Genomic DNA, 15,208 nt, shown 5'->3' on the forward strand with positions numbered 1-15,208 from the left:
TTGTGATGCCTTGAATTTGGTGTTCTAGAAGGGGTCTATCTTTTGTCCATCAATTGAGTTTTGGCAAGTGCAGGAGCACAGATATGACTGGAAAGCTCCCTCTGGCCACATTGGTGGTTCATGTGTCTTGAAGGGGCCAAGAGGATGCCTGGAGGCTTCCAGAGCCCCTCTGAGGAGTCAGTTGCACTGGTGTTTGGGGATAGACTTTGGAAATGAGCTTTCAGGGAATTCTTCAACCTAATCTGAATTGGGCTACTGTACATGAGGCCATGTACTAACTAGACTGGTCCTATCCAGTAAGGGAGCCACTAGCTCTACATGGCTATTTAAATGGAAATAAAGTGAAAAATTCAGTTGTTCAACAATACTAGTAACTAAATAGCTTTGTGGGGCTAGTGGCTACTGTACTGGAATGAAAAAAAAAATATATATATATAATTGGACAGCACTGAATTAGATCATTCAGACATGGCGGCATTGTATGCAGCTCTGTGACCAGAGGTGAAAGCCTTCCTGGTACTTTCCAGGCCTACCTGGTCCTACCTGTCCTTTGAGGATTACCTCAATTCCAGTTCCTCCAGGAAACTTATCCTGACCACTGCAGCTCACAACCATGACTCCCTTCTTTGAACTCCTAGAGCACACAAAATACATGATGACTCACTCTTGTTGGTGTCACACTTTCACTTTTAAGTTAGTCTTATTTTGCCAGCAAAGGCGTCAGGGCCCTCAAGAGCAGAGATTGAATCCCACGCTGCCTGGCAGATACATCCCTCTGGGAGGGACAGTCCTTCTTTTCATGCCAAAATCAGAAGCATTTGTTAACACCTTCTTTTCTCCAGCTGCCTTTTTGTACATTCTTTGCTCTTACTGTTTATAAGAATTTAAAAGTATTTCTAAGAATCGGCGTGTGGTACACAATGTCATGTTTCAAAAACCATTTATTTTTTGAGGAAGGCCAGCACCATTATTGATGTTAGGTGTAGCAGCAGCCTCAGCTTCTGTCCTAGTGAGGGGGTGAGGTTGAGGAAGATCTGGAAACATTGGCCTTGGATCTTGAAAACACTTTGGACAGAACTGATGATGCCTTCTTCAACATTTCAGACCGCTGTTTGGAAGTACTGGGCTTATCAGCATCTGTAAACAAACCAAAAGATAAATCTGGTCATTTATTGGGCTTTCTAACTGAGCCTGTCAGGCTAGGGGACTGATAATTTAGGATTCAGAAAGAATCATTTATATAATAACTTCTGAGGTTTTTAAAAAAATTTTTTGGGGCGGCTGGGTGGCTCAGTCGGTTAAGCGTCCGACTTCAGCTCAGGTCATGATCTCGCAGTCCGTGGGTTCGAGCCCCGCGTCGGGCTCTGTGCTGACCGCTCAGAGCCTGGAGCCTGTTTCAGATTCTGTGTCTCCCTCTCTCTCTGACCCTCTCCCGTTCATGCTCTGTCTCTCTCTTTCTCAACAATAAATAAACGTTAAAAAAATTAAAAAAAAATTTTTTTAATGTTTATTTTTTGAGAGAGAGACAGAGTGAGAGTTGGAGAGGGGCAGAGACAGAAGGAGACACAGAATCTGAAGCAGGCTCCAGGCTCTGAGCTGTCAGCACAGAGCCCAACTGGGGACTTGTACTCACAAATCACAAGATCATGACCTGAGCTGAAGTCGGACGCTTAACTGACTGAGCCACCCAGGGCGCCTCAAACTTTTGAGTTTTAAAGTGCTTTCACAAAGAGTCTTATTTTAAAGTTTTAAATTTTCATTCCAGTATGGGTAACAGACAGTGGTATATTAGTTTAGGTGTACAATATAGTGATTCAAAAATTCTATACATTTCTCAGTGCTCATTATGATAACACAAGGAATCTTTAGTTGCTCCTTCTGACACTCTTGGGAAGGAAACCAGAGACATTCAGTAAGGTCGGATGCCTCATCTGAGATGACCTTAATGACCTTGGATGAGGTAGGAAGGTGGCCAAGTTGGCATTAGAGCCCAGGCTTTGACGTGCAGGCCAGCTCTGTACTGCCTACACCCTGATGCTTCTTGAGCCAGCTCAGCAGTACGTGTCTCCCTCATGCCATCAGGTAACTATCCAAAACAGCCTGAGGAGCTAATTCCACATGAAAATGTTACTTCCGTCCATTTCAGAATGTCCAGGTAAAAGCAGCAGTGCATTAAAAAAGGTTATCGTTTCTCACTCGCTTTGGGTAAATTTTCAGTTGACTGACCCCAAGTGATCTGTTTGTTGTGTGAGCTATAAAGGACTTGTGTGGCCAATAAGTCTCCATTTGGACCCATTTTTTCTGCACCAGTTGTTTTGTGCAAAGGGCTCTTAAAGTCTATCATAATTTATGTTAACAGAATGATTATTGTATCTGTAACGACCGAAATGAGCATTTATCTGTGCTGCTGATGCATCATGACAGGATGTCATGAAAAGACAACAGGGCAATAAACCACATACTTTCTTGTTTCCAGTAAACGACAATGTTCTTCTATAACTTTTGCAGTTACCTAGGTTTTGATCTTCGCCAGCAATATAACCTTGGGAATCTCAAGAATCTATGCTTAAAAGTAAAGTAGCAGATAGAAAATTTACTCCCAAATAAGGGGGAGAAGTTTAGCTTTTCCAATTAATAATGCAGTCCTGGAATGTACTAGTAGTTGATAAAATAAGAACAACCTAGAAATAAGGAAAAAGTCAAAATTTGCAGAGGCAAAGACAAAGGCTTGAATGGAGAGACCTACAGTCTGAAAAAGCAAGACAAAAGACTTTCAGTTACAGGATGGAGGCATATGCTGCAAGGCCATGTTCTGAAAATCTCACTGGAGGGGAAAAATGAAACTTTATTTTTGCAATTTGAGGATCTTGTTAAGGAAGCAGATGCCTGGACCCCATTTCCCAGGGACACTAACTGGGACGCCCTGGGGAGGGGCCAGGATTCTGAATTGTTAATAAGCATCCTGGGTGATCCTGATGCAAGCTGTCACTGGACAACACTTTGGGCCACTGCTCTAGTGGATGCTGCATATTATTTAAAGACTGGCACTGGCTAGAATAAGAGCATACACAAAGCTCATCCCTAGGGGCACAGTGAAACCTCTGGCTAACAATTCCTACTCCTTTCAAAGCAAAACTTCTGGAAAGAGAAATCAATCACTGGGTGTGACATTCACAGCATGCTGGAAGTAGGAGTTAGGTATTATGTCAAAATGAAGCCAGCATGGTGAGACCAACTCTCTTTCAAGATACCCTGATGCTGCTTTGATCAGCTTGTGAGCAGTGTAGTGGGGTTCACTTGGTTGACACTGGTTGCTATGAGAAAAGAGATGTGTTTATGGCCAAATTGAATTTGCCACAATGCACGCCAAGTACTATAGTATGTCACTTCACACTATGAACTGATTTAGACTCCCGATAAAACCGTATTTTGTAAAAAAAAAAAAAAACAAAAAAAACAAAAACAAAACCAAAAAAGCATTATAAGCCATAATGGGCATGTGTTGGCCTAGAGAAGTCCCCTTTTTCTTATGGGTTTTCATAAACAGACATCACTGTAATTTCTAATAAATTCTCCTTGGTGGGCCTTTTTACTATTTTGAGCACAACGTTGGCCATTTATGCATTTCTCCCTTCAAAAGCCGTCGTCAGAGAAAAAAATGTGTTATTTGAATTCAGAGGTGCTGCCAGTGAGTTCCTCTAATGTGCAGAATGTAGGGGTTGGGGGGAGGTGTCCTGGTCAAACTAAAGGTCCAGAAGAATATGATTTTCCTATTTGATTGGACATGCAGTCAAAAACCTAGGTGGGATCTTTCCTTTCCTACTTGCCACTCAATGCTGCAGGCTTTCCTTGGTCACTACCCATTCTGAGATGCAGTGGCAACTGGATGTAGCCCCTGGATGGTAGGAAGAAAGAATGTGGGATAAAAGTCACAGGAACTGTGAGGTTAGAGCCCTGGCTCTACCACTTTCTGGCTTTGCAACGTCAGGCAGGTCATTTGCTTCCATTTTCTCTTCTGTATAACAGGACTTTAAGACTTGCAGAGGCAACATGGCATGGTAAGTTATTTCACTTCAGTGACTCTGTTTCCACATCAATACAATGGATATGATGCTTCCCAGGGTGGATGTGAGAAAAATACTTAGCAGAATGCCTGGTACATAGCCAATACCTAATAAATGTTACTTCCAGTAAATGTCACCCCTTTGCTGTGAGGTTCAACTCAGAGAACTGCATTATAACTTGCAAATAACAATCTAGATACACTGTTAGTAATATTATTTCAGCCCCATATTGGTGGTGGGTAAGGCTGCTGCAAGACAGGAGCCACTCACTGCAAGGGGGGAATGAATAATCAAAACTTCTATATTTAGAATGACATATTTGAGAGCTTCATTATAAAATGATAAATATGTTGTACCTGAAATGCCATCATTTGAAGAATAAAGGCTTCCCAGACCACTTTCACGTTGATAGAGGGTGATAAACTGCCAAGACAGAGGTGAAATACTAGCTTAAGCCCCCTGTCCTTTGTTGGACAGTGAATACCAGAAGTACGTAGAAACCCTCAAGGGACAAAGCACAACTGTGTGGCATTATACACTGTAATCTTGGTGCTCTGCAGTCTCAATTATTCTCTGGGACTTTGGCCATTCCTAGGCATGACTTCTTGTAATTCTTGCCCGTTGTGACACCCAGGATTGGCCTCAGGCTTGGACATGGGCTGCCCCTATAGGATAATTTCAAGGGCTCAAGTGTTGCAAAAAAATGTCAGCCATGCATGCCCCCTCCCTCCTGGAGCTTGGAATAAATAACATTTTTAGATCCTTCTCTGAGAGAAGATAATCATGGGGGGGTCTCAAGGGGAGAAAGGGGAAAAGGGATGTCCATTTTACTACTCCAATCTTCCTTTAAATAATTCGTAACAGTTGTGAGGTCTGGAGCGAGTAAGTGGCAGTGTGGGGTTGTGGGAGCATGGAGGTGGTAGGGCAGGGATAGTGGCTCAGATGCTGGCTTTGCTCTGTGGACTTTTATTCCCTCCTGGAATGCAGAAGCAGCATGATCCTATAAGGGCACAAAATAGGCACAAAATAATGGCCAGGCTGCAGGGTAGCCATTCTGTGATGGTGGCAGTTAAAAAGGAAGTGGCAAATCAATAAACTAAGGCATAAACACATGCAAGATGAGAGAAGTGTGTTTGGTGTTGATGGTGAGGAGGGCAGAGTATTATCATAGAAGCTTGATTCTAATTCTTCCAAGAGGATTTGAGGCAGCTTATGGACATAAAACATTGCAAAAGAGGATATTTAAAGGGATAATCTGGGACAGGGACAATCTAAAGAAATGGTTCTCAGCAGTGGCAGCACAGTAGAACCATCTGGAGAAATATTAAAAATAGGCATGCTTGAGCTCCACCCCAAATTGAACAGGAACCCCTGAGGGTGGGGCAAGCATTTCTTTGTTTTCTAAGTTGCCCAGTTGACTCTACGTGCAGCCAGGCTGAGCACTTCTGATCTAAAGGAAGGTGGGGTTGGGTGGGGCAGATGCCCCCAAATGGCCTGACATGAGTAGGTGAAGTCAATGGTTTGTAGTGCTGGCTACACATTAAAGTAGCCAGCCTTTAGAACTCTCAAGGCCCCAGCTGCAACCGAGACTAATCAGAATCTCTGGAGGTGAGGCCTGGGAATCAGTTTTTAAAGTTTGCCAGATGATTCCAGGTGTAGCCACGTTGAGAACTTCTACTCTGTGTAGTAGTTTCCAATTATGGCTTTACATCAGACTAACGGGGAGAAAGCTGGGGAACTCCTAACACAGAGATTAAATTTGGCTCTGATGGCTGAGGCTGTTCTTTCAACAAATGTTAATTGGGCATCTACTATATTTCAGCCCTGTGTTAGGTGCTGGGCATACAGTTATGAACAAAACAAAGCCTTTGCCATCATGAAGCTTATATTCAAGTGAATAGAGAGTCTACCAGAGGATTAAGGCAGGAATGTTTGTCTGCTTTGTTTATTGTTGAATCTCCAGTGTGTGGCACATAGTAGGCGCTTGATAAAAAATTGTTAAATAAATGAATGATTGAATAATGACTTAAGTGTTATGACAAAAAATAAAGCAGGATAGGGGAGGATACTGTGTGTGTGTGTGTGTGTGTGTGTGTGTGTGTGTGTGTTTCCATTTTACATGGTGGTAGTCAGGGAAGGCCTCACAGAGAAGGTGACTTTTGAGCAAAGACTGAAAGGAGATGGGGGAGCAAGACACAGCTATCTGGGGATAGAGTGTTCCTGGCAAAGGAAGAGCAAGTGTAAAGGCCCTGAGGTAAGAGCATGCTTGGCATTTTAGGGGAGCAGTAAGGAGGCCAGTGTATCCAGAGGAGTGACAATGAGTGGACAGAAGGGTAACAGAGTGTCACACAGAGGTAATGGGGGTTGGGCAGAGAGATGGTGGGCAGCTCATACAGGGGTGTTTAGACTATAGTAAGGACTTTGGCATTAAGGGAAATATAATGGCTTCTTTTTTGTGTCTGACAATGGAGAGTGTATGCATTCATGTATATAGTGACTGATGTTTTTCTGGAGCTGAATGCAAGCAGGAATTTCTTTGCTACTCAATAATGCTGAATATCTTAATGGATCATGTCTTTAATTTTACAATGGCAAAAAACTCAGCAAGTGAGATGGACAATCAGCAAAAAGAGTCAGGATGAGTCAGGGAATCAGCTTGGCAATGGAAAAGTCTATCAGTAGGCCTCCACACTGGAGATTCTACCTCTCCTCTTAATGTTTTCTTGGAAACCATGGCTTCTAAGTGATGCTTGATGTTGTCAAATAGATGTTAGCATTGCTAAATGAGAAGTGCCTGGAAAACTGATGTGGTGTGTGTGTGTGTATGTGTGTGTGTGTGTGTATGCACACTCATGCGTGTGCATGTGTGTGCATGCTGGGGAGAGGTTAAAGCAATCATAGAGAGAAGCAAAAGTGATACAAAACAGAGAAGAGGGTCCAGGAGGATCCGTGGCATCAGCCATTATTGGAAACTTCCCAAGAGGGCCTTAGGGAAGGGAAATTTCTTGGGATCACACTGAGGAGTTGCTCAGACATTTGGAAAGCTGTCTATGAAGGGTCAGTGCTCAGGGATAATGGGAAGTAGCTGGAATGAGCACTCATTTCCCTCAAGCAGTGCCCCTTCCTCTTTGAAGCACCCGTTCCCTCTCTGCCCCCACCAGGTCCCTTGTCTTGTCTACCTGGGAGTGCACTGGGACTCACTCCTGTTCAGCTTTTCTCTAGAGGCTACAGGAACCAAACTGTGCGGGATTATTTTAAGGCACTATGGGGGGTGTGGACAAGGGAGTGCTTCCTGATGGACCTCAGAACACACAATACAGTCCCTCACTTGAAGGCAGTCCCTTATTTCTATCAGGGCTTCACTAGCTCACAATGAGGGGCCAGTGAAAAATATTTACCTTAATTGTGCTTGCCCTTTCCAGATCTGGACGTTCAAGACTTTCTGTGATCAAAATACAATATTGGAAAAACAATTATTTCAGAGACATGTACAAATTTTGGCACAAAAATAATCTCAATAATTTAACAAAGGATCACAGAAATTAAGCAAACAGAAAAAGCTGAAAAGAGGTAAGACCCCTAGAATTATGGGCACAAGTCTTGGTCCTTCACTCCCCAACTGGGGAAGACAGTGGGTAATGTGGTAGGAACACCAGGCAGCACATCAGGAAAGGCAGGCTTTGCAACTAGCTGTGCATCTTGCACAGCCACTCAAACTCTGTGGGCTTCTTCGTTCATCTGTAAAATGGGAAATTAGGCTGTGGATGATTTCTAAGGACCCCTATAGCTCTCTGGTTGCAGGGAGTTGGAAAGAACTGGATGGGGCTGCCAACTAGAGAAAGGCTGGAAAGGACGATGCTGCTCTTAGGAAATGGTTGCTTCCCATGAAGATCAGGGGAGCACTGGGGCATTATCTTGAATTCCAGGAGACATCAGTGATTGACAGACATCACTGACATTTGGCCTTAGGAGGTAGAGATGATACCAAGAGGGAAGTTTCAAAAGGACCCACAGCTAGGGAGGGAGAGAACAGTAGAACAATGGACGTGTTTAGAGTCAGAAAAACTGTGTTTGAATCTTAGCTTCATTATGGGGCTCAGTGAACAGTGGTGAGTTCTGTAACTTCTCTGACTCTGTTTCCTCATATGTACAATGGGGATGTGACTACTTTCTCACAAGAGGACCAGATGAAATAATGTGTATGTATTTGAATATATATTTTATACACGTGTAATCATAAAGGACCAAGATGAAAAGATTCTCTCTGGATTACCCTTTGGGCCAAGGGCTCTAGAAAAAATATACTAAAACTTCAGATACTTTCAATATGAGGAGATCCCATAGTTGAATTATCTAATGAAACTGGTTAACCAGAATATCCAATAAATTTTATTATCAATTGCTAGTTATTCTAAGGTATCTGAATGTACTTTCCTGCCTTAGGAAGTCTTGTGTACTATACATATTCGAACTGATTTTTTTTTTTTAATGATTGGGGCCATTTGGGTTTGCCTGGGCCATCATTCCAATATAATTTTTTAAACGTCTAGTCTAAGTGCATAGCAACCCTTCTGGATATATCTAAGAAGTTGTTTTGATAAAAAGGGGATGGAAAAATTCCAGGTACTTGAGAGTGCCAGATAGAGTCAAGTTTAGATTTTATTGTCGGTGAAACTAAGAATCTGTATTGCAGCCCTCACCTCCCCACTGAATTCTAAACTATCCAACTGCCCATGTGATGTCTCCACTTGAGTATCTAATGGTCCCATTCTCACACACTTCAAACAGAATTCTTGTTCCCTGTCCCCTCTCCACTCTTGCTACCCACTGCCCAACCATCTCACCATCTGGTACCACAAGGCACTTAGTTGTTCAAGCCAAAATTGTAGGACCCATCCTTGATTTTTTCTATTTTCCTCACTTCCAACATCCACTCCATTAGCAGGCCCTGCTGATTCTACTTTCAAAATACCTCTGAATCTGTTCACTTTTTACCATCTCCACTGCTATACCCCTAGTCCAAGTCACCGTCATTTCTTGGCTGGATTATTGTTAAAGCCGCCTAACCAGTCTTCCTGCTTTAACCCTATCCTTACTCAGCTCACTCTCCAAATAGTAGCCATAGGGATTTTTTTTTAATTCATAAATTAGATTATATCACTTCCCTGCAACCAAAAAGTAATCTGCAGGATTCTTGCTGCAACCCAAAAAGTAATCCACACTCCTTTCCATTGTCTATAACAAGCCCTAATGTGATCTGACCCCTAGCTATCTCTTTAACCCCATCTCATACCACTTTTCTTCTCATTGGGCTCCTGTTACTGGCCTTTATTCTTTTCCTCTAACATGCCAAGCTCATACCATCCTAAGGTCTTTGCACTTACTGTACCCTGTACCTGGGATCCTCTGCTTCCAGATCTTCCTGCAGCTGCTTCCTTTTGTCATTGAGGTCTGATGTTTCTGGACTTATTGGACCAAACTAATCTAGCCAGCCACTCTCTATCATGTTGGCTCTTCTTTCTTTTTGTCATATTCATTCATGAATTCCACAAATATTTACTTAGTGCCTACTATGTGCCTTCTTTCTAGGCATGTGGGGATATAGCAAAGAGACAAAAATCCCTGTCCTCATGGAGCTAAATTCTAGGGGAGGGAGATAGCCAACAAACAAGTAAAAACATACAATCTATCAGGTGGTATAAATGCTAGGAAAAAAGTTAAAGCAGGGAAGGAGGATAGCGAGTGTGGGATGGTAGTAAGTGCTGGGGTTGCAATTTAAAAATCTTTTTTAATGTTTATTTATTTTGACAGAGAGAGAGAGAGAGAGAGACAGAGCATGAGTGGGGGAGGGGCAGAGAGAGGGAGACACAGAATCTGAAGCAGGCTCCAGGCTCCAAGCTGTCAGCACAGAGCCCGATGCGGGGCTCGAACCCATGGACCGCAAGATCATGACCTGAGCCAAAGTCAGACACTCAACCGACTGAGCTACCCAGGCACCCCTGGGGTTGCAATTTCAAAGAAGGTGCTCAGAGGAGGCTTTACTTAGAAGATGATATTTAAGCAAAGATCTAAAGAAAGTGAGGCGTGAGCTATGCAGATCTCTGAGAGAAGAATGTTTCAGGCAGCTCAGCAAGTGCAAATGTTCTGAGAAAGGAGAATGCCTGGCATGTATAAGGGCGTGTGTGGCTGGAGTAGAGTGCTTAAGAGGGATCCTAAGAAGAGGTGGTCAGAGAGGTCGTGGGGAGCAGGGAGAGCTATCCAGACCATGTGGGGCCTTGTAAGCCGCTGTAAAGACTCTGGCTTTTACCCTACGTGAGATGGGGGGTACTTATTCTTATCTAGATTGATTGTGTTTATGTTGCCCCCTGAATCCCAAGTTAGAATGAGGGTAAGGACTTTGTTTCTCTTACTCAGGGCTTTATCTGTAGAACTTAGAACAGTGTCTAGCACAGAGAAAGTGCTCAGAGAATCTCTGTTGAATGTGATTGAATGAATAAACTCGAGAGGTGCAGTATTACCGAAGGATGTAGGAACTAAGCATAATGCAGTGCAATGAAATTGAGGAAAACAATACAATGGGATTCAGGTTTAGGAGACTTGGGATCTATACTCTGACTCAGTGTATGACCTTGGACAAGTCACTTCCCCACCATGAACCTCAGGCTCTTCATCTTTATTTTTTTAAATAATTTTTTAAAGTTTATTTATTTATTTTGAGAGAGACAGAGAATGAGTAGGGGAGGTGCAGAGAGGGAGGGAGAGAGAGAATCCCAAGCAGGCTCCATGCTCAGTGCAGAGCCCAACACGGAGCTCGAACTCACGAGTGTGAAATCATGACCTAAGCTGAAAGCAAGAGTCAGTCACTTGACCAACTGAACCACCTGGGTGCCCCAGATTCTTCATCTTTAAAGTAAAGTTACATTAGATGGCTTCTTTCTGGCTCTAATATCCTATGATGATTCCATACTGCAGGGTACACACCAGTGGTACATTACATCATCTTCTGACTATGACCTGCTCATGGAATTCTGGTCAACTTAACAATACTCTATGGTTCATCATTTAATAAGCTTTATTTCCACTTAAAAGTGGAGAGGATAGCTTTCTTGACTAACTTTTTGAGTGGGCTGCAGGCTTGAAATAATTAAGGTCAACTCCAGCCCTGTAGTTTGACTTTCAAGGCCACTTTTATAGTAAACATTACACTCCCCCCTCTAGGCCAGTGCTGTCACTGTGAGAACCACATTGATCCTTTACAGTTTGAAAGAACAGGGGACCAGGGATGCCTGGTCATTTGGTTAAGCATCCAACTCTTGATTTCCGCTCATATCATGATCTCATGGTTTGTGGGATCGAAACCCACAGAGAGCATGCTCGGGATTCTCTCTCTCCCTTTCTCTCTGCCCCTCCCTGACTCCCACACACGCTGTCTCTCTCAAAATAAATGTTAAAAAAAAAAGAATAGGTGACCAAAAACTTGAATTGTAAATATTTTAGTGAGTCAGTTCTAACAGAGACAAAAGATAAAATGGAATCTACCCTAGCAAGATTTTAACATGAACAAATAAATTTAGGTTTAATTTGTAGCTTTAAAAGCTTTTTTATATATTTTACTGGGGCTAAGCTAGTTATGCAATGCAAGCATACATTCTTAAAGAGATGATTAAATCCTAGTAGCATGAGCTCTAGTCCACGTACAGATGTGATAAACTCATATTTCCTACAGGAGCATGGCAATTTTAAACTCTTAATATCACACCATGTACTTTATACCAGAATTATTAATGAAAGCTTAGTGATTCAGTAAAAGCAAACTAGGGGTGCCTGGGTGGCTAAGTGGGTTGACCGTGTGACTCTTGGTTGTGGCTCAGGTCATGATTCCAGGGTCGTGGGATCGAGCCCTGCATCAGGCTCTGTGCTGAGTGTGGAGCCTACTTAAGATTCTGTCTCTCCCTCTGTCCCTCTCCCCTGCTCTTACTCTCTAAAGAGAAGAGAAGAGAAGAGAGAAGAGAAGAGAAGAGAAGAGAAGAGAAGAGAAGAAAAGCAAACTAGTCAGCTTATGTTAACTACACCCCCAAAGTAGGTCAACCTGCTAGAAATTCCAGCATTAACTTCATGTTTCACAATAGGAAATTTATCAATGCTGAACAAAGTCTTTTTAAATAGTATCTAAATTGAGAAAAAAAATCAATCCAACCTTCTGATACTATGGCACTTGGATCTGAGGGACGATCACCACCACTAAAAAAAAAGATAAAGAAATTTCATTTTCTATGTATTTAATATATGAAGGAATACTGGCTAAATTAAAGAAAAATCTGTCAAAATCATTATTCATATAGAAGTAAATCTGGAATGGTATGTCTCTGAGTTTTCAAATCAAGTGAAAATGATTGCTACATCGACTTTTGTTTGGTTTTGTATGTGCCCTCTTCTTCAGTGACACAAATAATTGAGAGTTGCCAGCAATACTGCATGTAACATACTGTATTACCTGTATGTTACAACCATCATAAAGGGAGAAAGGATCAATGGTGGGCCAGGGGTAGTTGTCCTAAAATGGCATCAGGTCAAAAAGAAACTTAATTTCATAGTGCGAGGTGGAAAAGAATATAGTTGCCATCAGGTAGATTTTTCTCCTTATACCCTATTTCTCCCATGATGCAAAGTGCTCCTCTTCCCAGTTTGTGAATATTTTTATAAACATAAAAACAATTTTAGGCATGTTTGGACTACTCTAGAAAAAGTTTTAACCAGACTTCAAGTCTACAGTGTCTCCTATAAATATTGCATAGTCCAGCCTTTCTCTCACAGTCTCCCCCAACTTGGATGGACTTATCTAAATCTCATCCATCCTTTAAGGCCCAACTCAAACTCTACTGGTTTTGAGAATTCTTCCCTGAATGCTCCAACCTACATAACTCCTCCATTTTGGGGATCCCTGTAATAGTGCCTCACTGTTGAGTGTTTAGGTACATAAGGAAACTAAGTAGGAAGCCCTTTCAGTGGGCCTTTAGTGCAGGAACTATTGTTGATCCAGGGCCTGTCTCTTAGGTTCCAGTCTGACACATTTAAGACTTAATCTAACTATACTAAGTAGACCACTGTAATAGAAAGAAGCAAGTAGAGACCAGATAAATAGGAATGAGAGAGAAGATGGAAAGGGGAGGCCTAGGAAGTAACCACAGAGGGGAACGAGGGGAAGGAGTTGAGGGGAGTTTGAGGGGCAAGACACTGGCTTCCTCACAGGTTTACCTGAGGGGCCCATGCTTCCCACCAACATAATTTCATTTCATTTCTATTTTCTTAGCCAACTCGTATTGCTTTAATTAACTGTACCTAGAAAATGAAGGCAGATCCTCTTCATTGTACGAGGATGAACTCATAATTCTATGTAAGAAGTAATGTACCGGTTCAGTACTAGATTTCATTTCTTCTCTCTGGAAAAGTACAAGTCAGGTAATTACAAAAAGGAAATTTTGTAATAAATCAAGTAAAATATATTATAATGTTTCCTTAGTTATCTATGTAGCCAGCATTTCTAACCAGGCACACTATGTTTGCTCCTGAAATCTCACATGGCTTCCATTTAATAAATAGATCCTAATAACTAGATCTGAGTTTATGTTGAGGCTATTGTCCATGGTGCGCTCTCTGAATTGGCCAGAGTTGTACTTCTGTGTTTTCTTTTCTCTGGTTCACTGCAGTTTTTGGGTTAACCTGGAAATTATTACAAATGGATAATCCAGGATATTGTCTCACCAGGAAATCCTAAATCATGTGTATTCTTCAAACACATTTATGGTACAATTTTTTGGTACAGCTAACCCAAGAGGACAATGAGGCCCAGACCATCACTAGGATACAGAACCAGGGACAGGAGATGTGCATCAAAGTGATAGTGGGACTTATGGGCTGAGGAATATTCAACATACTTTGACTAACTTGCTATGTTGCAACAAGTTGGATAAGTAATTTTTGAGAAAAAAAGTTAAGTAACTTGCCCCAAGGCCACATGGCTACTAAGTGGCATAGCCAGAATTCAAACCCAGATAGGCTGAATTTGCATGAATCTTTTTACTCCCCTCCAGCCCATCTTCTGGTCTTGCCCATTGGCATGGAATTTCTGCAAACAGAACTTCCAGCGAGTATTTATAGGTTTGAGTACAAAAAAGAATTAAATCAATGATTTTAAATAGTTAGAATGCATTTCTCCTAACTGGTTTCCATTTTCTTTTTTTTTTCTTGTCCTTCTAACTAACTTAGGACTCTTTCTATGATCTATTTTTCTTCAATTGACGCTTCTGGCTTCATCTGTTAATCACTTCCCTTTCGTTGTAAATATCATCAAAGTTGGGAGACACTGCCTGGATCCAGTTTATGACCTTTTCTTCCTATCCAATGTAAATTACTTGGACTAAGTTTGTGAAACTCTGTGCCTTTTCTATAGAAACCTGGTCATTGATAGTCACATTTGTCACTTACACTTAGTTGTGTCTTTCTTTCCGAAAAGGAAGAATCTGTGACAGTTGAGGATTTGGACTTGGTCACATCAGGCTTAGAAACAGTTCTTTGTTGTGTCTCCTCAGATTCTGTCCGTTGAGTTGGTGATGCTTCAGTATTTGTTGTAGTTGCAGTGGATTTGGGATGACAATATTTTCCTAGTGACAAAATTTTTTTCAGATTTCTCTTGCTCATCAGTGGCTTGGCAAAAGCCACTGTGCTTGTAATGGGCTTCATGTCTTCTTTTACTTGATCTTCAAATGGGACTTCTGGAAGTTCTTTCATAACCTTTTGTAAAACAACTTCATCTTCATCAGAAGTTAAGCTCTCTTCTATTTTATTTTCTGAAACTCTTGGATCAGTATCATGAGTTACCAAACGAATGATAAGATCTTTTTTGCTGTGGACGTCTTTTAAAAGCTCCACTTTGGTGATGTCAGGCTTTATTAAATTTTGAAATGAATTCCTACTCGCAGTCTGGAATTGAAGAGACAATTAATATTAAAAACAACAGCCTCATTTTTTCTTGTGGTTATATAGTAATAAAGCAATTTTCATATGGTCGTCAGTTTCAATTTAGTAAAATTATCCTCAAATGCCATTTACTGGTATAGTAGTGGCATATTTAAAGAAGAAATAAA

The 15,208-nt window shown here is 41.6% G+C and overlaps 1 protein-coding gene across 1 annotated transcript in view; it reads right to left on the reverse strand.

The window, feature by feature from the left end:
* Positions 1-968: 968 nt before the first annotated feature.
* LOC125157061 (fibrous sheath-interacting protein 2-like) overlaps positions 969-15,208 on the reverse strand; it is a 77,548-nt gene continuing 63,308 nt past the window's right edge. Inside the window, 6 exon segments of the mRNA XM_047843291.1 lie at positions 969-1,137; positions 4,421-4,487; positions 7,463-7,506; positions 12,262-12,305; positions 13,404-13,504; positions 14,550-15,044. Coding sequence (XP_047699247.1) covers positions 1,007-1,137; positions 4,421-4,487; positions 7,463-7,506; positions 12,262-12,305; positions 13,404-13,504; positions 14,550-15,044 — 882 coding nt within the window. The 3' untranslated portion in view covers positions 969-1,006.

The sequence above is a fragment of the Prionailurus viverrinus genome, chromosome X, assembly GCF_022837055.1.
Source record: "Prionailurus viverrinus isolate Anna chromosome X, UM_Priviv_1.0, whole genome shotgun sequence".
NCBI lineage: Eukaryota > Metazoa > Chordata > Mammalia > Carnivora > Felidae > Prionailurus > Prionailurus viverrinus.